The sequence below is a fragment of the Carya illinoinensis genome, chromosome 1, assembly GCF_018687715.1.
Source record: "Carya illinoinensis cultivar Pawnee chromosome 1, C.illinoinensisPawnee_v1, whole genome shotgun sequence".
Lineage (NCBI taxonomy): Eukaryota > Viridiplantae > Streptophyta > Magnoliopsida > Fagales > Juglandaceae > Carya > Carya illinoinensis.
Genome location: NC_056752.1, coordinates 47,879,439 through 47,902,468, shown reverse-complemented (window position 1 = coordinate 47,902,468; position 23,030 = coordinate 47,879,439). Strand labels below are relative to the sequence as shown.

Sequence of the window (23,030 nt, the reverse complement as noted above, 5' to 3'; positions counted from 1 at the left end):
ATTTTAAGACTACTTCCTTGGATTTATGGTTCAAATGGTTGATTTTATGCCTTTGGAATTCCCATAATTAATTATGGAAAATAGTAGTTAAATTGATAAAAAGAGATTTTTTTTTGTATTTATGTTTTTATTTAATGGTTAAAGAAATTATTATTTTTTATTTTTTAAAAATATTTAAAACTGTATAAAAAATATTAAAAATAAAAAATAAAATACATTTTACTATCATAGGTTCATTCACTTCTTCAATTGTATATAAGTTCATGTAGCACTGTCCATCAATTATATGTATTTATTTAATTCTTTTAACGTTTTACTAAACAGTGTAAATAACTATTTTATTATTTATAATCTTAAATTTAAATATTTATAATTATAATTATTAATGTAACACATTTTAAATCGTGCATATATAATTAAGAAAATCTCGAAAGAAGAAAAAACAAACAATGGCCAGGCAACTGACTTGGGCTGTAGATACTCTTTTTTTTTGGAAGAAAAAAAAAACTGACTTGGGCTGTAGATACTCAGCCCAGCTAAATCTTGCAATCTCAGTCCACCCTATCTCACGGGATTTGAGCCTGGCCCATTAAAATAAAATTTAGAACGTTACCGAAACCCATTAGGCCCATTGCTTTCATCTATTAGGCCCATTGCCCTTCTTTTGTCCACTTTATCTAGTTTGGAACTTGCAGGCACTGAAATATGCGGCTTAAGCCATCTTTCCAGCCGAAGAGAATGCACTAATATTTTGGTGTGAGATATTCTACTTATAATTGTAAAATATATAAATATTACATAATTGTTTTTAAAAAATAAGATTTATTATTTAAAAATTAATTTTTTTCATATGAATCTCATATTTTATTCACATTTTTCAAAATGATTAAGCAGTGATTACATAATTTACGGTTGTAAATATTTTTCTTTTTTGTTGAAGGAAAAATATAGTTGCAAATATAATTATGTACTAATCTGTGTACCAATATAATGTGATTCGTCAAAAAATAGATTTTATTAAAAACAGTGTTAATTTAAATTTTAAGTATGAATAAATCAGTATTGATACACAGATTAGTGCGCAACTATGCTTGTATGTAGCAAAACTCTTTATTGAGATGGGGAAAAACTGATAACAAATGTGACGTTTTGTTTTTAAAGAGAAATGGTATTTATATATTTAGAGTATGCAAATATCGTGTATTTTAAAATATATATATAAAAGTAAGATTTATTATTAAAAAATAATTTTGTTATATATGTCTCAGATTTATTTATTTAAAAAAAATACGCAAGACTTATATACCTTAATATTGTATCGAATTAAACTAACAGGTAATGTTATGTATTTCTATATTCGAATTGGACGATTCAAAAGAATAAATAATATTTGCTCGTTCTGTCACACGGAAAAACACACCTAAACCCCAATCATAATATACCTACTCACATAAAAGATGCATGTTTTTATATTATATTATATGTGTTCATTTAAATATATCAATCATAACCTAACATGGATGGATCAAGCTGATGGCAAGCATGCGTGCTGCCGCATATCAAACTAGTGATCAGACTCGGGAAACCGTCAAACGCCTGGTTTGATCACTAAATATTAAATTATTTTATTTTATCTTATCTCTTTAATTATTATAATTTTTTTAAATTTTGATATAAAATATAATAAATAATTTAATTTTTTTAAATTTTAAAACAAAATTAATATTAAACAATTATAGTATAATAATATTTTATTTAATTTTTAATAAAACTATTAAAACATCTTATTTTATATGAAATATGTAACTAAACGAGTCGTTAGAGTCTCACCTCCATGAATGATTCAAAAGTATACGCAAATGATTCTTTAATATTCTTGAAGAATTTGTTATTAAATTATTTTACATGTTCTTACAGTAAACTTCTTGTCAAATGTCAGTATTCTCATAGCGAATCAAAATTTTATTTTTGAATATAAATTTTAAATATAAGTTCACACAATACATTTTGTTTAATTTTTTTTCTTTTGCTAAATGTTTGATATATGGATAATAAGTAGAAGAATTCAATTACTTTAAAAATAATAAATCTAAAAAAATTTAAAAAAATGTGACGCGTAAACTTTTACATAGCAAAACTCATCTGAGTGCTTTGAAAAGATTGTGAGGGTGTAGTAGTATATGGTGTACAGCTTTTCAAAAGGTCACGGCCACGCGCCACCGCCATGTGCCGCTACGGTCAAACAGACACGGCCTAGAATTGGTCCCACGTTGTCTGGAGGGTATTTGGTTTTGGTCAATGTGGCTGGCCTACCACACTTGTCCTGGCATTGTTTATCTTTCGTGATCTCCCATATATTTTTGCCAACTTGATCTAGGCCAGCCTTACTCTTATCTGCTACATGACAGTGTGAGTGAGCTGGCTTTGCTATCATTTTCTCATCAAGTGCAAAAGTTACGACACTTGTTAAAATATCAGTCGGTTCTAACTTTCTGTCATCGATAGTGATCAAAATTGAACTCCAAGCCTTGAACTAAGGGAAGGTGAAAGTTATCATTTGATTCAAATTTCAAACCACAAAATACATGATGTTGCTGCCGTCTGTTCTTGTTTAAATCAATAGCATTGCTAAATTTGTTTGACCGATAAACATTGTTTTAGTTGTTGGACAATTAAAGTTTGTACTTGGGACCAAATAAGAATTGAGCTTTTCCAATTCTTAAGGCAACGCTCCCTTTACAGCTGGTTTCTTCTATTATTTTCTTAGTTAGGAAAGATGATTACCGTAATCTTTACCAATGCTACTTTAGATTTCATCTCGTCTGCACGTACTTGTTTAGAAAATGTTGGAAAACAGGAGAAAAAGTGGGAGACAATGAGCTGTTTGGACTTTGTACGGTGTTGGGGTTAATTGACATAGGTAATGGCTTCATGAAAAAGTCAAAGTGTGTGTCTCTGAGAGAGAGAGAGAGTCAAGAGGTTGGGAAGACTTGGAAGTAATGTGATGGTGCAATAATCTTAGGGGTGTTTCACGAATATCCGTGTTATATATTAAAGAATATCAAAGGTCTCCATGCCATTCCGAGGGGGAATCATTGCATCGCAGAAGAAGACATTGACAAATGGTTTTTGGAATCCAACGGTTATGAACCGCAGCTGCAACTTTAATATCATACTCTGAGCTTTATAAAAAGCCTTTCAACCAACTGCTTTGGAAATTGCTAGCTTCCTTCTTAATCCTTATAAGGAGTGGCCAAAGAGTTTCTTTCACTCACATTCTTCCTGCTCAGCAGCTCAGGTGCTTCAAGCCTCATACCACACTGGAGAAACGAGAAAGAAAGGTTGGAACTTTAACCTCACCCTCTCAATAAATGCTCATTTTCTGTTATTTCATTACGCATGTCATCACCATTACTATTATCATTCGATTCGCAACATCCGGTTTTCTTCTTCTAATTATTGCTGGGATTCTGTCCAGCAACTGGACATTTTCCTCTAATGGGCATTGTTTTGAAGTCCGTTCTATGTCTGAGTATGCTTATCCGAAAAAAAATAGAATTTACTAGAATGTCGATATTTTCTTTCCAATATAATTCTCGAAGGCTCACGGTATACAGAGTACCAACTCTTGGGCTAAATGTGTCTGTTTTTCTTTCTCGCATCACTATTTGGAGATGCATTTTCTACATATCGCAGGCAAACTGGAGCATTTGATTTTAATGTTACTTTTGTTTCGTGGAGAAAAATATGCATTGTTTATTCCTTTAATGCAGTATTTTTTTGTAATTTTTCAGTTTAAATTTTTTGATGCATTAGATATATGGTGTAGAAAAATGTGTGATATTGATAAGTTAAGGGAATTTTGCTTTACCGATTGAGTGAGCAGAATGAGAGTGTCGAGGGGAGCACAAGAAGCTACTGCAGTAGTTAGTAGGCATGAAAACACTGAGGTTGTCTCTCAGGAAGAAGTATCTTTGGAGCAAAAGAACGTTGACTACTCAGCAGAAAGGAAACAGACACTGCAAGCCCGTTATACGTATGGTACCATCTTCTTGATAACAAATCTTATGGCTTGGTTTGTCCGCGACTATGGGCAAAAGCTTTTACCTCAGCTACACTGTAAGTCGATGCGCTCTCTCTCTCTCTCACCAAAAAAATATATATATTATACATGCAGCTACTGTAGATCCTGGTATACACAGTTACGCTACGCTTGCTTGTCATAAAACTTGTTTTTGCAGACCCAACAGCTTGTGGAACCGAGGGGCATGATTGTTTTCGGACACTGGGAGTCCTTCGCGTGAGTTTAGGATGTTTTGTATCTTTCTTCAACGGTGCTCGAGGAGGGTTTTTCTATATGAGTATTCAGAACTGTGACAATATAAATATATACTGTACTTGAACCTCTTATTCATTGGCCGATCATGATTGCTTGGCCTAGAGCTCTCTTGAATATGATATCTGTTTGAAATCCAGATTCAGATAGGTTTTGCATAACTGCTTGTCTTAATGTCAGAATCGATATATACTCAACCTGTTCCGCAAGACAAAATGCCTGCTTGCTGTGGCTTAAGAGTTTCGGTTTCCCTTTTATATCTGAGTCTGAATTGAAATATAAATAGTATAGCACCTGAATGTACTTCCACATATAATATGAAACATTAAACGATTCCATGTGATGCACATTATTAGTGATTTGTAACGGTAATTAGTTGTTGGTATCATTTTCAATCTTCATGAATCAGCATCCTTGACACTGAATATCAGATATTTTTCTTTATAATGTTTCTTACTACATCTAAAACAAGGAAATTGTTTGAAGTTCGCAATACCTGGCATTCAAGATGGTGGGCGTTTAAGTTTTTCCTGTTTGCTGTATCAGTGACAGTTCCATTCTTCTTCTCTCCAGATTTTATTCAATTATATGGTACGTTGAAGATTTTGTTTTGGGCAGAATAACCTTGTTGACCTTGAGTTCAGTAGCGAGTCATGAATATTTGCAACTGATTCATGCTAATCCTATCTCCTTTCCTCAAAATGACAATGGTCAAGGAAAGTTAACTTTAGTCATATATGTAAAGAATGGAAGCTGCTAATGTTGACCCTATTTGTCTCTAATGCAGTTGAATATTCCTTTTGCTTTTGTTAAAAGCTATTCAGGCTCCTTGTTCTCTCCATCTTGAAGAATAGATGCCAGAAATTAATAAGCTTTTCACTGTTTCTTTGCAGGTGAATTTGCTCGTGTTGGTGCAGGGTAATCTTCACTCTTCTTAAATGCTTCTATCTAAATCAATCTAAATATTGTTCCTATAGAAAATTTTTCAATATAGGGCTGCAAGTGTTTATGGCAACTTATCTCAATGAACTGACCAGATAGTGAATAAAAAGAAATGTTCGGTTCACAAAAGTAAAATTCACAAACTGATGTGACTTGTTGTGGTGCACACGTTGTGAAGCTTTTTTTACTACAAAGTAGATTTAATGTATCACATTTAATTACATCAATTAGGAGTTTCACTTTTGTGACATTTCTTTGAAAATGTAGTACTTCTCTTTAATCCATCACTGCAGTCTCAGGAAAACCGGAATTTCAGGCATCTTTGCACAACACAAATGTGCGGGAGTTAACATAATTTGCACCATCTTGAAGCAACTTTGTGGGTTTACATTTACTACATCATTAGTTTTTTATGATAAGGAACTGTGAAAATGCAATTTTTGTCTCAGTTAAACCCCATTTAATATAACCAAATTCTAAGATTTTGATGTTTTTGGGAACTGGAACCCACAAAAGGCAATGCCAACTTGATAGAAATTAAAAAAATAAGGCATAGATGGATACAGAAATTGATGAGGTTTCTGGAATTTAAAGTACTCAATTGGCGAATGTCTGATAAGATAATTGAAGAAAACATGGTTAGATTTTTCCACACGGGAACAGAATTTCTGGCTTTTTTTGCTTCTCCTCGGATCTCAGAGAAGCCAGTGATTCAAACATCGAAAAAATAGATTCAATTTGTTGGATCTGTTTTCATTTTCCTCCTACTATCTGAGAATTAGATAGATGCAGAAAGAAGGACAAAGATCTGTTAGATTGCTTGCACACTCCATGTTCTATATGGCTGATTTTTTGAGTGTACACTATCACTAACATTAAGTTCTGATTTACATTTTACAGGATTTTTCTCATCCTACAACTTGTAAGTGTTATCCAGTTTATCCATTGGTGGAATAATTACTGGATGCCTGACAAGGAAAGGAAGCAAAGGTATAAGCTCTCACTCCCCGCAAAAAGCCTACATCTCAAAGGGGTCAGTGTTAGGCACTGTATATCCATCCATTAATATCAAAAGCTTAAAATGCTTAATCCAAACATCTAGACTACATAGGTGTCTTCATAACATCCATCTTGCCCAGATGCGTGATATTGTATTGCAGATAGGCATTTATTTCAATAAAGCAAGGGTCCATCTCTGAGTTTAAGAAATTAAGGGAAGGTTGAAAAACTAACTTATATGGTAACTATTTATCTATTGGATTTTCAAGTTATCAGCTCCTTGTTTGATTATTATTTCATATGGTTTAAACTTTCAGATGCTTACCAAGCTTTTCAGAGTTCCACTTCACTTATCAAATAAAACAACTGAGGAGTAATGTAAATCGAACGTCGATATGTTTGTTTGGACTTACAATTCAGAATATACAAATCTCTTTTAGGATGTGCTTAGATTGTCTATGACACGTGGTTGCAGTAACATGTTATCTCAAGTATAAGATGTGATAATATACTTTGTATTGGTAGAATGTCAAATGATTTCCAAAAACATAAGAGACTAATGAATTTAAGGTCTAGGATGATGTTGACCTTTTAATTGTGGGTACTTGAAATTATCACTGAAAGGGCTGATAACTTCTTTTACATTTTACAGCTGCTCCCTTGGGTTATTAATGTCAACGATTTTCTACATTGCTTCCATATGTGGAATTGTGTCAATGTACCCATTATACGCCCACAGACCATTATGCATACTCAACATATTTTTCATCACATGGACTGCAATTCTGCTAATTGTGATGATGGTAGTATCCTTGCATTCAAAGGTATGCCCTTCAAGGAATTCTTTCTGAAGTACTCTTCAGAATTTTCCGGTGTTGCTGTTCAAAGCAGTCAGATCATGTTCAGATTTTCAAATTATTAGACCAGAAAGGGTACTCATTTGTGGTTGATTAGCAAGTTGTTTGTGTTTCATACCCTGAAAGTTTGGGCTGTTTTTCATATTGACTACGAAACATTCTTTGCTCTCAAACATTAGTTGGTGTGACTAGCCTTTGATTATTTGATGTTCATGTCCTGTGACATATTTCACATGACAACATGCTAGCTGGAGACGTCTCCTTTACCCTCATATAAGCATGATTATAATTTAGGATTCCTATTGGCTAGTTGAGCTATTTTACAGACTTATTTTGAATCATCTTTCTCCAAATACTATCAGTCTTGATAGAATGACAACTTGATGACCCTGTTGGAAGGAAATGGACTCCTCAAATATTAGAAGGCTTAAAGATCTGTTTTTAGATATTCAGATGTTATAATTTTACTGTTGGACTTATTTGTCTACAATATCACAATCTCATTATATATATCACCCTGATAGTATGGTTTGAGCCTGGTTTGGTAGGGGAGTCTATATGTTCATTTATCATCAATTCCAACCATATTAGTCTTAGCAGTTAAAGTTTATTGCCGTATCATGGCTACAATGGTTCCCTTTTCAGCTTGGTTCTTTAGGAATAAACTGGACTGATATTCAAAATTTCATTATCCACATGCTTTTCACAGGTCAACCGAGGTCTTTTATCTTCAGGGATAATGGCGTCTTACATTGTTTTCCTCTGTTGGTCAGCAATCAGAAGGTTAGGGCTGAGTTTGATGGTTTGAAGTGTTTTGGAAGCCTATATTGCATTGTTTAGCTGTTTTCAATACTCTTTTGCAAGTCAACTAATTAATTGTATATCATTCACATTAGACTTTAGAAATAACAACACCGTAAGGTGTGCCATGCCTGTTTCTCTCCATATTTGTTTCCTCGATATTCTTTTGGTCTTTCTGCTTTCGTTAAGGTGTGTGGCTATTGACATGCCTCGCTACTCTCAGTTTATTTCTGGAATTCTATGATGAGTTACTCCATTATTATGTTATCATTGTTGTTGTCATTATTAATATTATCCTCATTTTGTTTAGTCTTTTATGAATTAAATATTGGGTCTTTCATTGGCTCAAGACCACAAGTCCTGTTCTGGTCATGATCCCAGCATGTTTATTGATCTTATACTTGTTTATGTGAAATCATTTTTTCACACGTGCTCTTTCAGTGAACCTGCCACTTCCAAATGCAACACACAGAAGCCAGTGAATGGAAATGGGGATTGGACCACCATAGTTGTAAGTGATTGGACCAACCTTCTCATAAGAGTGGACAACTTTTTGGTATAAATGAAGTGTCCCCCCTGTTTGTATTTTCGAGTATGCATTATGGAAGATCATTCTTTGGTCTTCTTTTGATTGTAGGAATCTTTCATCTTTACAGATTTCACAGACAAGCAGATCTTCTTTTGTTAGTTTGAAAAAGTAGATTCAGGAAGAAAAATCTATCACTATACAAATGCTTAGAATGCCAGATGATTGAATCATTGCTGAAATATTATCTTTTTCTTCAAACATGAAGAAAAATCACTTGTCTATTTTATAAGGAGTGTTGTTGGAATTCACGTTTAATGGGTTCCATCCACTACTCTTTTGATTAATTAATCTGGGAAAAAAAAATAAAAGATACACACATCGTAGGAACTGCTGTACAAAGAAGTTGGATGTGAATTAACTAGTAAACAATATTTTTTTTTTTCCTCGCATGTGTATCTCGACCTTCCAGGGCTTCCTGATAGCAATATGTGCAGTTGTCATGGCAACCTTTTCCACTGGGATTGATTCACAATCATTTCAGGTGAGTTGAAATCTTTTTCATTTGATGTTACCAATTCTCAGGGTCTTCAAGAAGCTAGAAAATTTTCGATCATTACTCACAGCTGGTAGACAACAGTTGCACCTTTTTTGCAAATCCTTTTCAGTTAAGGTGTACTGGAAATGTCATTAAAGAGAAAAGGTCAAACGGCTGCAACTCAGTTTCCATCATTTGCATGAGCCAGTGCAAAGAGATTTTCTTGACAAAATTTTGTTTGATCATTGAGAAAGGGCCGGAAAACATGTATTGTTTCCAAGTTCATGAAGTTCATCAATTAAACAACTGGAATACAAAACAAAGTTGACTTATATCTCTTGCCGCATACCTTCTTGTCTTTGTCAGTAACAGAGGATAGATGGAAAACATTTTGATGGTGGACTTGGCGCAATTTAATCACTTGTTAAGAGTGAGGCCGATTTCATTGTCTATTTAATAAGATATTATGAGAATTTCTTGCATTGTCCAGTTCCGCAAAGATGAAGTTCAACAGGAAGATGATATTCCTTACACGTATGGATTTTTCCATCTGGTATTCTCCTTGGGAGCCATGTATTTTGCAATGTTATTCATCAGTTGGAACCTAAATAATTCAGCCAGAAAGTAAGAACCTGACAACTCATGCCTCTGTTGGCTTAAATATTTCTATTTGGCATCTTTTTATATCAAACATATATGATTATGGACTGTAAAATAATCAGGTGGAGCATTGATGTTGGCTGGGCAAGTACATGGGTGAAAATAGTCAATGAGTGGTTTGCTGCCACTATATACTGTAAGTATTTCCATGCTTGTGTGTCATCTTCCAATTGCTTACACAGGAATTTTGGTAAAATCTTTATAATCCTAGGCATTTGTTTCCCATTGCAATTATATGGTAGCATGATAAGTTCATAGAAATAACACAGTCAAGTTCAACTATTCAAGTATCTGATGCAATGCATTAGAATCAGGCAATAAGGATGATCTAAACACCAATCGGCCATACACTGCGCAATTAGGCAAGTCCAACAAGAAATTCCACCAATGCCAGCTAAAGAATTGGATGTTCAAATGAGCGTTGTTATTATTATTATTTTTTTTTAGCTTGGGAAAGGATTTGAGACACTGAGGATTTGGAACCTGCTTGTAGTGTTTGGAATCATCTCTCTCTCCTTTTCCTTGTGCGTGCATATTTTAATCCTCAAGTTTTATGCAGTGTGGACTCTGATCTCCCCAGTCGTGATGCAGAACAAAGTCTTGGATCATGTTGAGCCTGTGCAACAGATAGATGAGTCAGCTATGCCATGATTGGCTTTATCATTTCTTGTTGTAATCATTCTTTGTGCAGATGTCATTCTTCAATTTACATAAGAATGGCTCTACAGCCAGAGATCCCGACAGTGCAAAAACGTTTTTTTTTTTTCCATATATATTTTTTTTCATGTTTTTAAATATATATTTTTTAAAAAAATCATAACATCATTAAAAAAAATACTTCCTTAATCACTGAGTATAAAAACAAAAACAAAAACAAAAAAAGGAAAAAACACAGTGGGGGAAAACCCATGTGTGGCTTTAGCATTTCTGATTTACATAAATGGACAGCTAAACAGTTATGAAAATAAAGAAATTGAGAATAAGATGCGATGCAATATTTAGTGTCAATCCTAAACATCCTTTTGACACAAACTTAGCAGAAGCTTGTCAAATGCACAAGAATTATAAGGTCATGTTATGTATTTTGATACCGTACGTGTACTTACGTTTTCATGGTACTCATTCGCCAAATTATTAGTTATGACATGGCTTTGGTGTAGTTGGTACCCGACACACTGAGATAAAGAAAAATCACTACCCATCTCCCACCTCTGCAGCGCATGCAACACAGTAAAAAATAATAATAATAATAATAAATAAATAAAAAGAGAGAAAGAAATGATAATTACAGTCGTGAGTGTGCAAACGCTATGCAATTACTTTAAAAAAAATGAATAAATATGAATCCACATAAAAATAAATTAATTTTTTAGTAATGGACCTTACTTTTTTTAAAACAAGTGCACGGCGCTTGTGCACTTAATGACTATATGTAGGATTACTATAAAAAAAAATAGCAAAAAATGACATCCAGCAGGAAAAGAGAGCAAGAAACTCATAGGGGAAGGGGCTTCCTCCACCATGCACCATGCGTCAGTTGTAGTCTTTGCGTTTGACTTTGTTAAACTACTATAATTTTCTTTGTACTGGGATTGTTTCCAATACCAGACAAACTTAAGAGGATTTGTTGGTTGAGTTTTGCCACATACAAATAAAGTTGCGTATTAATCTATGTACTAATACTAATTTCTTCATATTCAAAATTTAAATTAGTAATGTTTTCAATAAAATCTACTTTTTGACCAATCACATTTGATTGATACACATATTAGTGCACAATTATGCTTGCAATTAGATTTTTCTATTATTGTTTGTCATGACAACTTATTCCATCCAAAATCTCAAATGGTATAGCCCCCGAAAGCCCGGAACGCCTTAAATAATACAATAGCAATATACTTCATAAATAAATTTAAGTAAACTACTTAAACAAAAATCCATTTTCTTATTTTTTGATCAATACCTAATACACCTTGACTTAAAATAGCTTCCCATAACTAACACCGATTCAACAACTTCACCACTTTCTACAACAACTCCATCTTAAGCTGGCTGTGCCCTCTGTATATAAGAAGCAAGATGCACAGGCTGCTTGCATTATCACTGATCAAGCTTTCATCTTTCAATTCTCACAGATCAGATAAGCCTCAGATATACACACCTCAAGATGTTCAGGCAGTTTTCACCTTCTATTTTCATCCTAATACTAATTGCAACTGTGCACATGGCAAGCAACATTGATGCAGTTGATCCTGCAGCAGCCACCAAAGAAGAACCAATCCTTGAGTTATACATGCACGACATTCTTGGGGGCAGTAACCCTACAGCTAGGCCAATCACTGGCTTGCTAGGTAATATCTACAATGGTCAGGTGCCATTTGCAAAGCAGATAGGGTTTTTACCTCCAAGTGGGGTTGCCATCCCCAACGCAAATGGTGCACTTCCAACCGTTAATGGTGTCAATGGTCTCCCACTAGGAACTGGCTTAGCTGGCACCAATATTGCAGGAAGAAAAAATAATCAAAATCTACCTCAGTCCCAACTTGGACCTGATGGGTTGGGGCTAGGCTTCGGAACAATTACCGTCATCGATGACATATTAACCTCCAGTCCTGATTTGGGGTCACAAACACTGGGGAAAGCTCAAGGAGTTTACGTGGCAAGCTCTGCAGATGGGACCAGCCAGATGATGGCATTTACGGCTCTGATTGAAGGAGGGGAATATAATGACAACCTCAACTTCTATGGAGTATATAAAATTGGGAGTACCGTATCATATTTGTCAGTGACAGGAGGGACAGGCAAGTTTAAGAGTGCTTATGGGGTTGCAGAAGTACGATCACTCATACCTTCAGGTCAACATATCACAGATGGTGCCGAGACATTGCTGAGGATCACTGTCCATCTGAAATATTGAGAATGTATCGTTAAACTATATGCCAGTTTGTTTGTGTGGAAATGGATATGGAATTGTTTAGTATCTTTTATTGTATCCACTGAAAGTCGAGATTGTATCTTTTATTATATATATCATGTAATTGTCTTCTAAAGTGTTCTGCTTATGGTGATGGCATACGAAAGGGGATGTCTTGTTACTTGATTCCCATACAAGGGATACCATTAAAGTAGAATCTCGATGGTTCCACATACAAGATGTAATATTGCCACCAACAACTGATACATCAGTAGAAGGATGCAATGAAAAGCTGAAGCATAAGCAATTTGTTCCAAAAAAAATGATTTTCTAATTAGACTTTCTCCTATTGTTTTTTGAATGACTTCCTAATGGTAATTGCATTCAGAAGCTAGGTTGGGAGTTATATCCACTATCTTAAATCATTTACACGCATTGTGCTTTGAACTACATCACACATATATCTTCCCACGAGATATATCGACATAACCTGACAGTTGCTGGCAAGTTTTTAATCTACTAAAGTTTGAACGTTTCTTCTTTCTATGGATTGTAAGAGCATGAACCTGAGACACTCAAAAGTATGATTATAGGATGAAATAAGTTGATTTTCCATCAAATCTTATGTTTCTTAAGGGGACACATGGGAAGAAAATCTTTTCTTGGGTTTTAATCACACCATAACTAGAGGTACCCACAAGTTACATTTTCATACTATTCCGCCTGGATCAGAATATAAGTATGACACATCAATGATAACCACAAATCGGAAAAATGTAATTTATAAAAGCTTCACAACTCAAATACACACCGAACTATTCGTATAAATGCTCAAAGTTAAGATTTTTAATTTTTGTTTCCACTGTACAAGGGAAATAAAAATTGAAAATGTAGTTGCAAGGGTAACAAAATGCAGATACTATACAAACGAAAAGTAACTCAGCAACTGTAGTTCCAAATGAAAAAGAAAAATGTGCCGTAGCAGACAAGCCAACCGATTGATATGTTATTATCATGCTCAATATAGGGGTTCCATGCACATACCATACATACAGCTCTCATGCATCATGAGAAGCCGGTTATGTTAACGCGAGAAAGCACATCAACCTCATCAAGCCCATGGAGTGAATCGATCAAATGCATTCGCAGTGAAGCTGGACCATTGGCCATCTTCATTCCCATCTCACCAGCAACCCCAAATACGGATAGTGCCGAAGCTGTTGCTTCAAAAGCATGTGAAGGATCTACAGCAACAAAGGCAGCAATGAGAGCGGTGACAGAACATCCTGTTGCTGTAATTCTTTGCATCATAGCCACTCCATTGTGCGCACCAACAACCAACTCCCCATCTGTAATAATGTCAACAGCTCCAGACACCGCAACTATGGCACCGCTTGCTTTAGACAATGACTTCGCTGCATCCACTGCATCAGTGGACTCGTGGGAGCTGTCTACACCCTTTGAAAACCATAACTAGGTTATAGAGTTGCGAAAAAATGAATCAAACTGCTATGAATTACGCGATGAAGTTAGTTAAAGACTGCCTTGATGACCCAAGATTGCGATAAACCTTCAAACACCCAGAAACAATATGGTCGTAGTATTCAAAAACCTCGGTGATGAGTAAATGAATAAACTTTATTACCTTCGTGGGTCCAACAGAGGCCTTGGAGAGCGCAATAACCTCGGACGCATTTCCTCGGATAACGGTAGGCTTAAGCTCCACGAGCTCCAAACAAGCCCTTAACCGGAAACCAGAAGCCCCGGAAGCGACCGGGTCGAGAACCCAAGGCTTTCCGGTCCTGCAGGCCAACTCGGCTGCGGCCTTCATGGCGGGTAGCCAGTCGGGGGAGAGCGTGCCCACGTTGATGTAAAGCGCGTTGGCATGAGGGGTGAAGTCCGGGATCTCAACGATGGAGTGGATCATCGCCGGCGACGCCCCGGCGGATAGGAGCGTGTTGGCCATCAGATCCATGGAGACGAAGTTGGTGATGCATTGGATGAGCGGTGACTGGCCCCGTACAGCCGAGAGTAGAGCCCACGCTTTGGAAGCCCACACGGTTGTCTCTGGTTTTTCCATAGACTCGGGTTCCATATGGCTGAGGCTCATGACGTCTCCCCCTTTCCGCCCCCCACCCTGCTAGTGCTGGCGATGCTTCCGGTTAAATCGTATTAGATCTATCGGCCGAACTCTGTGGTCAACCCATACATCAAACGCTATCATTCACGTGAAAACTTCGAGCATTGGTTTAGCTAATGGGATGTGCTACGTACAGGCCCCATTGGGGGCCTGCGTGCGCACGAGGAGGGTTTTTACATCATTTTACTAAAATTTTGTTCAAAAGTCAAAAATACCCTTAACTTCATCTTCCCTCCCAACAGACCAAAGTTCTCTCTCTTCCAGACCAGAACACGGGCCAGCGTAAAACTTCAACGCCTTTGGTCACTTTTCGAGCTCCGTCCGGCATAGTCGACATCATCTTCTCCTCCACTGGCCGCCGACCACATCAAACCTCTAACATTGAACGAACCTTTTTTGTTTTTTTGTTAATTATTCTTTTAGATTTATATCGGAATTGTGAGGATTTATTGGGAAGATTTATTTATATCGGCATGGGTAGATTTACACGAAGTCAATTTTGTTGCCTTTGGTTTTCTGCTGGTCTTTTTGGATTTCAAGTTTTCGTTGGTTTTGTAGATATTCTTTTTTGTTGCCTTCGATATTCTACTGGTTTTGTTCATAAATCATGGCAAAACTTGCCTTTTTTTTTTTTTTATTGCAAGTTGATATTCTGCTGGTAGGTTTCTATAGGTTTTCCATGGCCTTTTTTTTTTTTTTTGTATTGCGTTTGTTGATATTTTGCTGGCTTTGTCGATTTCTTTATAGTTTGTTTTTTTTTTTTGCTTTCACACGGAAAGCTGAAACCTTTCATCCGAAAGAAGATTGCCTTGCTGATCGAAGGGGCCGGCCCTGTCGAGCTGAGGAAGGGGACAACGGTCCCGCGCCGATGAAGGATCGGAGACAGCGATCTCGATCTGAAGGCGACGGTTTTCCGATCTGAAGGCGACGACGATTTCGGATGATTTTGGGCCAGATTCTTTCATGTATTTTACTCCAATTAATAGAACGATAGCGTTTTGACTATTAATGAAACGATTCGTTTCTAGTCGTGCGTGGGGAGTCCCAAAGTGCGGACTGCACTTAGAATTTTTCTTAGCTAATTGAATTTTCAAAATTTAATTAATATATAATTTTTTTTCTTTTTACTAATCATTTAAAAGTTAAAATTTACATTAGATTAGGTATGATTCTCTTTATAATAATAAAATATTATTATTTTTTATTATATATATTTTTTAAATATTTTTTATTTTTATTTTTATAATCTTCAATATTATCCAAAGATCATACATTCCAACTTTCACAATGGAATTCATATATATGGTTGACAATGACATCGAAATTTATATATGTATAAATCGAATAATTGAATCTTATTTGCTAACATATTCTATAAAATGTGAACGATTTTTATCTAAATATGAGAAGGAAATTTGGCCGCAAGTAGGAAAACGAAAAGAAGTTATATGAAGTGAACTCGAAAAATGATTAAATATTTAATATGAGTGATTATAAAGAGCACTGGCATTTGAAATATGAATTCATTTTAATTAATTCAATGTAGATCATATAAAATATAATAAAAAATTTTAAATTTTAAATTTTAAAACAAAATTAATATTAAAAAATTATATTATAATAATATTTTATTTAACTTTTAACAAAAGATCACATCTAAATAGCGTAATTAAATTATATAATTATATTATTTTATTTTTGAATTTGAGAAATCATTCTTTCTAAATCTATCGTCTTATAGTCTATGTCATTGTAACCATTAATTCACAACTTCTTAATTTTAAAAATATAATATTTTATGAGAATAAAAATTAAATAATGACAATTTACATAAAATTTAAAGACGAAGAACGTTTCGTAGTATTTTATTTCTAATATATTTTAATATAATGGATTTCATTAAAAAAAAAATGTTAAGTAAAGGAGTTCATAAAATTTACTTGTGGCTACTCACACACGACATTTGATAAAGAAAATTGATATGTACAAGTTTAAATAGATAAATTTTACATAAGTTTTGATATTAAAAAAAAAAAGAGTAAATTTTGGAGTATCAATCATTTTAAGGTTTAAGATTCAACATTTTATTTGTGCAAACAATTCTTTGAAGTTATACTATTGGTGAAAAGCGAGCGATTTAACCAATTTCGTATATAGAAACTTTCAAAGATATGGTGCACGAATTTGAGTTTTTTTCTTTTTTCTTTTTTTCTGTTGTACTAAAATGGGTCTAAAGGGCCTTGTCTTGAAGAGGTTCCCGACATAAAAATAAATAATTAAATAAATCTCATCTTAAATTTTTTTAATAAATTATTAATTATTAGTGAAATCATTTTATTTTTAAAAAAGTTTGCACAAAACTTTGCAGTTTAAAAGCTTTTTTACCTAAGAAATTAACAATTGCTCACTGAAAAAACCCAGAGGCTCGAAGAATAGACATTTTTCAAAGAGGATTGCTATGCATCAGCCCCTGTACAGCGCACTCTTTGCACACCTTATGTGGCATCTATTTTTTATTTTTAAAACCCAAAACGTGCTTTTTGTTGGTCGGTTTGTATTTCTTTACCGATTCAAATTTGCCCCCCGCGTTCTTACCTCTGAATTTTTGCCCGCGTTGAAACTCCTACGTCGCCTGCATCGATTGTGCTCTGCCCACTGCCACCGGCAACGCCGTCTCTCTTTCCAGCGACACCGAGGCGGTCTGCACAGCGCTACCACTCCACTCGTCGCCCAGCTCTACTCCCTCCCAGTCGCCAGCTCATCTCCTTTTCTTCCTCTCCCCACCCCCGGCGTCGCCCCCCACCCCCACCAGCTGCGTCGCCCATCCTCTCCCCCACCCCTACGAGCTGGGTCACAACACATGCCGTCTTTTCGTCGGCGTCGCCCCCCACCCACACCAGCTGGGTCACAACTCACAAGGTTGTACTCTGGAGTTTAATTTGATTGTAAAGTTGTGTTTGAGGTTGGTTTTTTCCTGCTATGGTATAAGAAGCATTTTATTTTGTGTAGGATGATTTTTTTCCCAGGTTGGATGGCTTGGATTCTGCATTCGCATCATCTTCAAATATTAGAGGCAGCAAAATGTGGGTTTGATGTTGATGGGTTTCGCCATGCTACTCATCCGGCCAGGGGATGGAACATCTGCTGATGTATTTAAGCTTTCTCTTCCAGCACCTCATTGGATGAAATGAGTTTGTTTCTCTATCTCGAGAATAAATTCTTGTACTTTGTTATCGTAGATTTCAGTTTTCTTGAATTTTTTGTTCTATTATGCTCGTAGGTAAAATTTGGTACCTGGATTTTGCTTGATTTGTGTCAGTGTTCTGTAATATGTGGTGGGTTATGGTTGATAACATAGTTTTCTTTTCTTTTTGTCTCCTACGGCTAGGGATTGTGCTTGAATTTTGTTTTGGGGGAGTGATTTTGTGTTTAGGGTTTTCTTCTCATTTTCTTTTCGTAGAATGCAAAAATGTTTGCTCCTTTCACCAGCTTACTAATAATTTATTCAGTTACTAATTTTACAATAAACTATTTTGCACTCTAAAAATTTGGTTTGAGATGAGAAGAAGATAGTAGAAAATTCGTGCGAAAGTTTTGTTCTCTTGACAAAGAGGTTTCTTGGTTTTTAGAATTTCTACCTCTGTCCTCTAGAAATTGCAATAGCTATGATGTGCCTGGCTTTGTTTTCCGAGAGTTGCACCCTTTTGATCAAGCTATGTTTTTGTTTGCCTAATCCTTGTATGATTTTTGCTTAAAGCCTTTGGGAACTCTACTGCTTTTGTTTTTTATGACACTTGTGTTTCTATGTAGTAATTAAGCCTTGAGGAGATTTTTTTTACCACCTTTGGAAGGAAAAGTAAAACTTGAATTTGGTTAGTAGTTGTTGTTTGGAACGATTGGCTGTGAGCCTGTGGTATACTTCTTATAATGCAGTTATTGGTGTACAAACATCAAATTTGTTCTCTTTAAATAACTTAAAATATGAAGAATGAGAGTTTCATGGACGCTCTACCAATTTCACTGTATTGAGTGCCACATGCATATTGAGATACATATGCTAATTTATCATTGATTAGTCATTCCCTTTAGAAGGTTTGGATTTCTTTTTCTTTCTTTCTTTCTTTTTTTTTTTTTGGGGGGGGGGGGGGGGGGGGGTGGGGTTTATAATTGCTCTGGTATTTGCTTCATTAACTTTTTACCTTTTTTTGTTTCAGTGAATGATTTAATCAATCTAGCCATGCATTATAGTTATAAGTCTTACTAATTATGTCATTTGACTATCGGAATTACATATTCAATTCCTTGTTCCAATTATTTTTTCGCCTAGTATTCAGTTTCAGTGTCCCTTCATTAGTTTATGTGATGTCTCTACTTATTTAAAAAAAAAGTTTATGTGATATCTCTAGGATGTTTGTTGAAATATTTAGTTGAGGTTTGGCAAAATGAGTAATTGGTTCATAATTCATTTGAGTGGAAACTCAAAAGAATTAGCTTGTCCATTTCTCGTACACTATCACCGACAACTTTGTCTTTATCAATATGTATTGTTGTCTGATCCAACCAATTCATGAAGGAACTGGTTGGTATGTTTGAACCATTCTAATTTATTTGATTAAGATGTTCAATTTAAGTAGTTAGTACTGATGGGCTTTCTTTCAAGATGCTTTTGAATTTAATCATACTGTGCTGTATTTATGATGGGGAGCATTGAGGCATGATTTCAGTTGGTTTGGTGCTTAGTTCAGAATTCTTATTGTGTGCCACTTTGACTTACACCCCTGTTTCATTTTTCCTTCAGTTCTGCCTCAAGAAAGGAGGTACATCAAGGAAGAATGAGATTGTGTTCATTGCTCCTACTGGAGAGGAGATCAATAACAAAAAACAACTGGAGCAGTTCCTAAAATCACACACTGGTAATCCTGCAATATTAGAGTTTGATTGGGGTATTGGTGAGATGCCTAGGAGATATGCAAAAATCAGTGAAAAGGTCAAGGCAACTCCACCATCAAATTTTGGTCTGACTTTTAAATTAAAGAGTGACTTGTGACAACACCAGGCACTCGTAAAAGTACTTGCTTTAGGTTATCAGATATGTCTCTCCAATCTAAAAAACAAGTCAATAAACTTTACTTGAATAATCAAAATGGGAAGGCTCGATATGCCCATGGAGTTTATCATGGGAGAGTGAGAATTCTAGTTTTTCTGTCAAACTGAAGTCTAGTGAATAATTTAACAGGAGATGCCTCAAAAGGGAAATGTTGCACAATAGCTCTTGAGAACCTTCAAGTTGAATCCTTTCGAGTGTTTAAGTTTCTGTAATATTTCTTGCTTTATGCTAGGTTTATAATCCTTGCGCTAAATGTAATATTTTCTTGAATTTTAAGGTTTATTTACATTGTCTTGTGATATTTTCAGGTGGTTTTGATGTGTTGTACAGAGAAGGAAAAGCCAGATTGGTGCTAAAACTATGCACACTGGAGGAAACAAGAAAATGAGACTACTTAGATTAGAATCTTGGATTTTGGAATATTGGATTTTGTAATGAATATTTTTTTTTTGATAAGTAAACGATAGTATTAATAAGAATAGGCATAGCCCAAGTACACAAGGAGGTATACAAGAGATTGTAATGAATATTATGAGACTACTTAGATTGTAATAAGCTACTTTGTAATGTTGTATCTAATTAGAATGAATATTATGACTCAATATTTTACTAGATGACTTAATCCAAGGATTGATTATTTGATGGCAGTGTTATAGGCGGGTTGTGGTACATCAATGTTGTGGAGATGTATAGCTTGTGATTCCTTCGGAATTGGAAGTACATGTTGTTAAGCTTATCATACAAAACTTGTATATGAAATCAATCAAGCTCAAAAGTGACCAAAATAGATTGGGAAAAAATCTATATAGCCCAGCAAATTCAGAACAGTGACAAAAAACACTAGATTTTTCATAGCCTCCACGGTACCTCTCCTCATATACAACAAAATGCCTGATCAAGTGCTTAATCAAGCTTTACCTAATTCAAGGGGGATTACCATTACATATGATCCATACAAGAAAAATAAAGAAAATATCCACCTATTTACATGTGCCCTATAGTTTATCCAAACCAAGCAGAAACTATTACAATTGATACAACCCAGTATAAATACAATAATATTCGTGCATTTCTATTCTCGACCCTCCACAAATTTTGTTCAACCTCAACCTTATGGGCATTTGTCTCTCTCTCTTAGTTTATCTTCCCTTCTTCGCAATACGTCCTCCTCCCTCTTCCAAACTGCAGATGAATTATAACAAGCATACTGTGAAGCATCAAAGTATGTGAATCATTAACAGGTAGATACAAACAAATGGGACAAACAGGGGCATATTAATCAACAAGGATGAAAAAATCAGTATCAATTCTTACGGAAGTGTTGGACAAGCAATAGTACAAACAAACAAGAGATAGTAAAGGGAAGTGTCAGACAATCTAAAATCGAGTTCTCCCACTATGTACTCATCAATCCAATTTTTTTATCAGCAAAATAATGATTTTATTGATATAAATAAGCATAGCCCAAGTACACGGGACATATACAAGAGCGACAACTAAGCATGAATGACACATCAGTGCAAGTTACTACTTAATTCCTTTTTCTCTATTTGGCCATAAGTTGATAAATTGCAATTCAGATCATAACAGGTCCACGACACATAACAATTAAGGACTTGAATACTTCACTCTTAAACTGAATTTTATCAAAAACTAAGTAGACTCATCAGAGTGGCATGTGCCTCTAATGTCAGCTCACATTCAGAAATGACTAGACTTATTTGTCTAATTGTGGGACACTTTGGTGTAGCTTATGGGCAACCAAATAGCTTGCTCTGATATCCAATTATACATACCACCAACAATTGAGTCAACCAATTTTAATAAATCAACTAGCACTTCAAATGATTGATCTCATTAGTCAATTAAAATTTTAATAGTGTTATAAATAAAATGGAAAGTAATGAATTATTTTCAGAGTATTAGCAAAAATCTCACCATCTCAAGCATTTATAAGTTTTTATATAGTTAAAACATAAAAGTAGGCATACCCTGATACTTGCTGAAAATTGAGTTTGCCACCCATCATAGTACTGAACAAGAAGGAAGAAAAAGATTAATAATTTAAGAATGAGATATTGACCAATAAGATATGCGTTGAGCCATTTCTAAAACAATATGAATTGTCATACATGCAAACCAGAAACTGTGTCATTTAGTTTCATTGAATGCCTAGGAAGCTATTCATGAAAAAAAAAAGGCCAAGGAAGTCCATTTGGTGAAGTAATCATTCCGTCAAACACAATATGGGCACAAAAATAAACACTAGAATCACTCAGAAATTAACACAAAACCAAGATTAAAAAAAAAAAAAACACACACACACACACACACACACACAATCAGTTAGCAAAAGTATTTACTGCATGGGACCGTAAGCAATATCTTCATGTGGAAACTGATATTGAAAGTTCATGAGATGGAATTGAAAGAACATTGCACTGTGCGGGTAAGAAAAATACATGCATATTAACTAGTACCAAAATATATGCAGCTCTTGATTTAATAAAGACACAAGTAGTGGCAATGCAGAATAGCAAAGCAGGCAAAGTTAAAAACACCAGGGAGAATAAACATTAGTGTTAGGGTAAATAAATTATCAATCTCAGAAGTGGCATATTTTTCAGCTTCAGAATTAATTTTGATTTTCTCTGAAACATCCCAAGAGGAAATAACTTAAGGTTGCAGTCTTAATATGATGGAGATTTAACATCACAAAGTAAATATAAAAAGACTAGCATAATTTGACTACCATACCTTACGATTGTTCAGCTTTTTTCCCATGTTACGTTCCTAAGATTTTCTTTTCTTTCTCAGTAGAAAGTTTCATGTGTTATAAAGTTATCTTGAGCACAAATAGAACAAATACATAGCGTTCATAGATATTATACAATCAAAGAAAAATATTGAAGAAGAGAGGAGGACGATGAGATGAAGGCACGGGGAGATCGGGCACGAGGGAGTCTGGATCTTAGAGATCGAGCTTTGGCGACTTAGAGAGGGTTGCTGAGAGGAACTTGGGCGACTCAGAGGGTTTCTCATAGGAGTAGAGATGGGAAGGGGCAGTCGAAAGTCGATCTATAAGGAACTCAAGTTGATCGCTGAACTAGATATCCACATCACATGGGGGAGGGTAAGGGAAATGCGTGGGGTGGGGGAGAGGATAGGCGACGTGGGGGGTGGGGGTGGGTTGGGGGAGAGGTGGGCGAC

General features: G+C 35.2%; 4 protein-coding genes and 1 long non-coding RNA gene across 14 annotated transcripts; 3 read left to right on the top strand and 2 right to left on the bottom strand.

Moving 5' to 3' along the window:
* Positions 1-2,953: 2,953 nt before the first annotated feature.
* Positions 2,954-10,426, top strand: LOC122279100 (probable serine incorporator). Of its 2 annotated transcripts, XM_043089443.1 has the most exons (13): positions 2,955-3,341; positions 3,887-4,119; positions 4,242-4,318; positions 4,768-4,927; positions 5,230-5,254; positions 6,179-6,268; positions 6,930-7,101; positions 7,844-7,917; positions 8,377-8,446; positions 8,934-9,005; positions 9,490-9,623; positions 9,722-9,795; positions 10,219-10,426. In XM_043089443.1, exons 2-13 carry the CDS (start codon positions 3,888-3,890, stop codon positions 10,308-10,310), a joined length of 1,272 nt encoding a protein of 423 aa, XP_042945377.1. In that variant the 5' UTR covers positions 2,955-3,341; position 3,887; the 3' UTR covers positions 10,311-10,426. The 2 variants fall into 2 exon arrangements, 1 of the variants encoding a protein (XP_042945377.1); XR_006229463.1 differs by lacking the exon at positions 10,219-10,426 and having other exon boundaries at positions 2,954-3,341; positions 9,366-9,623; positions 9,722-9,738.
* On the bottom strand, positions 9,934-14,846 carry LOC122279111 (hydroxyethylthiazole kinase). 5 transcript variants are annotated; one of them, XR_006229477.1, is made up of 5 exons: positions 14,219-14,846; positions 13,618-14,031; positions 12,509-12,564; positions 10,766-10,870; positions 9,934-10,275 (listed from the first exon to the last, which is right to left on the bottom strand). XR_006229477.1 is itself a non-coding variant. In XM_043089453.1 (3 exons), exons 1-2 carry the CDS (start codon positions 14,681-14,683, stop codon positions 13,639-13,641), a joined length of 858 nt encoding a protein of 285 aa, XP_042945387.1. In that variant the 5' UTR covers positions 14,684-14,845; the 3' UTR covers positions 9,934-10,275; positions 13,618-13,638. The 5 variants fall into 5 exon arrangements, 2 of the variants coding, with proteins under 2 accessions (XP_042945387.1, XP_042945399.1); XR_006229475.1 differs by lacking the exon at positions 12,509-12,564; XR_006229482.1 differs by lacking the exons at positions 9,934-10,275; positions 10,766-10,870 and adding an exon at positions 11,540-11,911 and having other exon boundaries at positions 12,062-12,564.
* Positions 11,827-12,709, top strand: LOC122279124 (dirigent protein 16). The gene has a single exon (XM_043089485.1). The coding sequence runs from the start codon at positions 11,827-11,829 to the stop codon at positions 12,574-12,576; it is 750 nt and encodes a 249-aa protein (XP_042945419.1). The 3' UTR covers positions 12,577-12,709.
* A 2,319-nt stretch (positions 14,847-17,165) lies between the features above and the next one.
* Positions 17,166-20,437, top strand: LOC122279082 (methyl-CpG-binding domain-containing protein 11-like). Of its 5 annotated transcripts, none has more exons than XR_006229452.1 (4): positions 17,166-17,632; positions 17,740-17,862; positions 19,512-19,626; positions 20,129-20,437. XR_006229452.1 is itself a non-coding variant. In XM_043089413.1 (2 exons), exons 1-2 carry the CDS (start codon positions 19,428-19,430, stop codon positions 20,174-20,176), a joined length of 321 nt encoding a protein of 106 aa, XP_042945347.1. In that variant the 5' UTR covers positions 18,876-19,427; the 3' UTR covers positions 20,177-20,437. The 5 variants fall into 5 exon arrangements, 1 of the variants encoding a protein (XP_042945347.1); XR_006229451.1 differs by having other exon boundaries at positions 17,170-17,632; positions 17,740-17,904; XR_006229450.1 differs by having other exon boundaries at positions 17,172-17,632; positions 17,723-17,862.
* A 159-nt stretch (positions 20,438-20,596) lies between these two features.
* Positions 20,597-23,020, bottom strand: LOC122279096. Its single transcript, XR_006229458.1, has 3 exons — positions 22,578-23,020; positions 21,812-21,853; positions 20,597-21,002 (listed from the first exon to the last, which is right to left on the bottom strand). It is a non-coding gene; the product is annotated as an uncharacterized LOC122279096 (long non-coding RNA).
* Between the last annotated feature and the right edge of the window lie 10 nt (positions 23,021-23,030).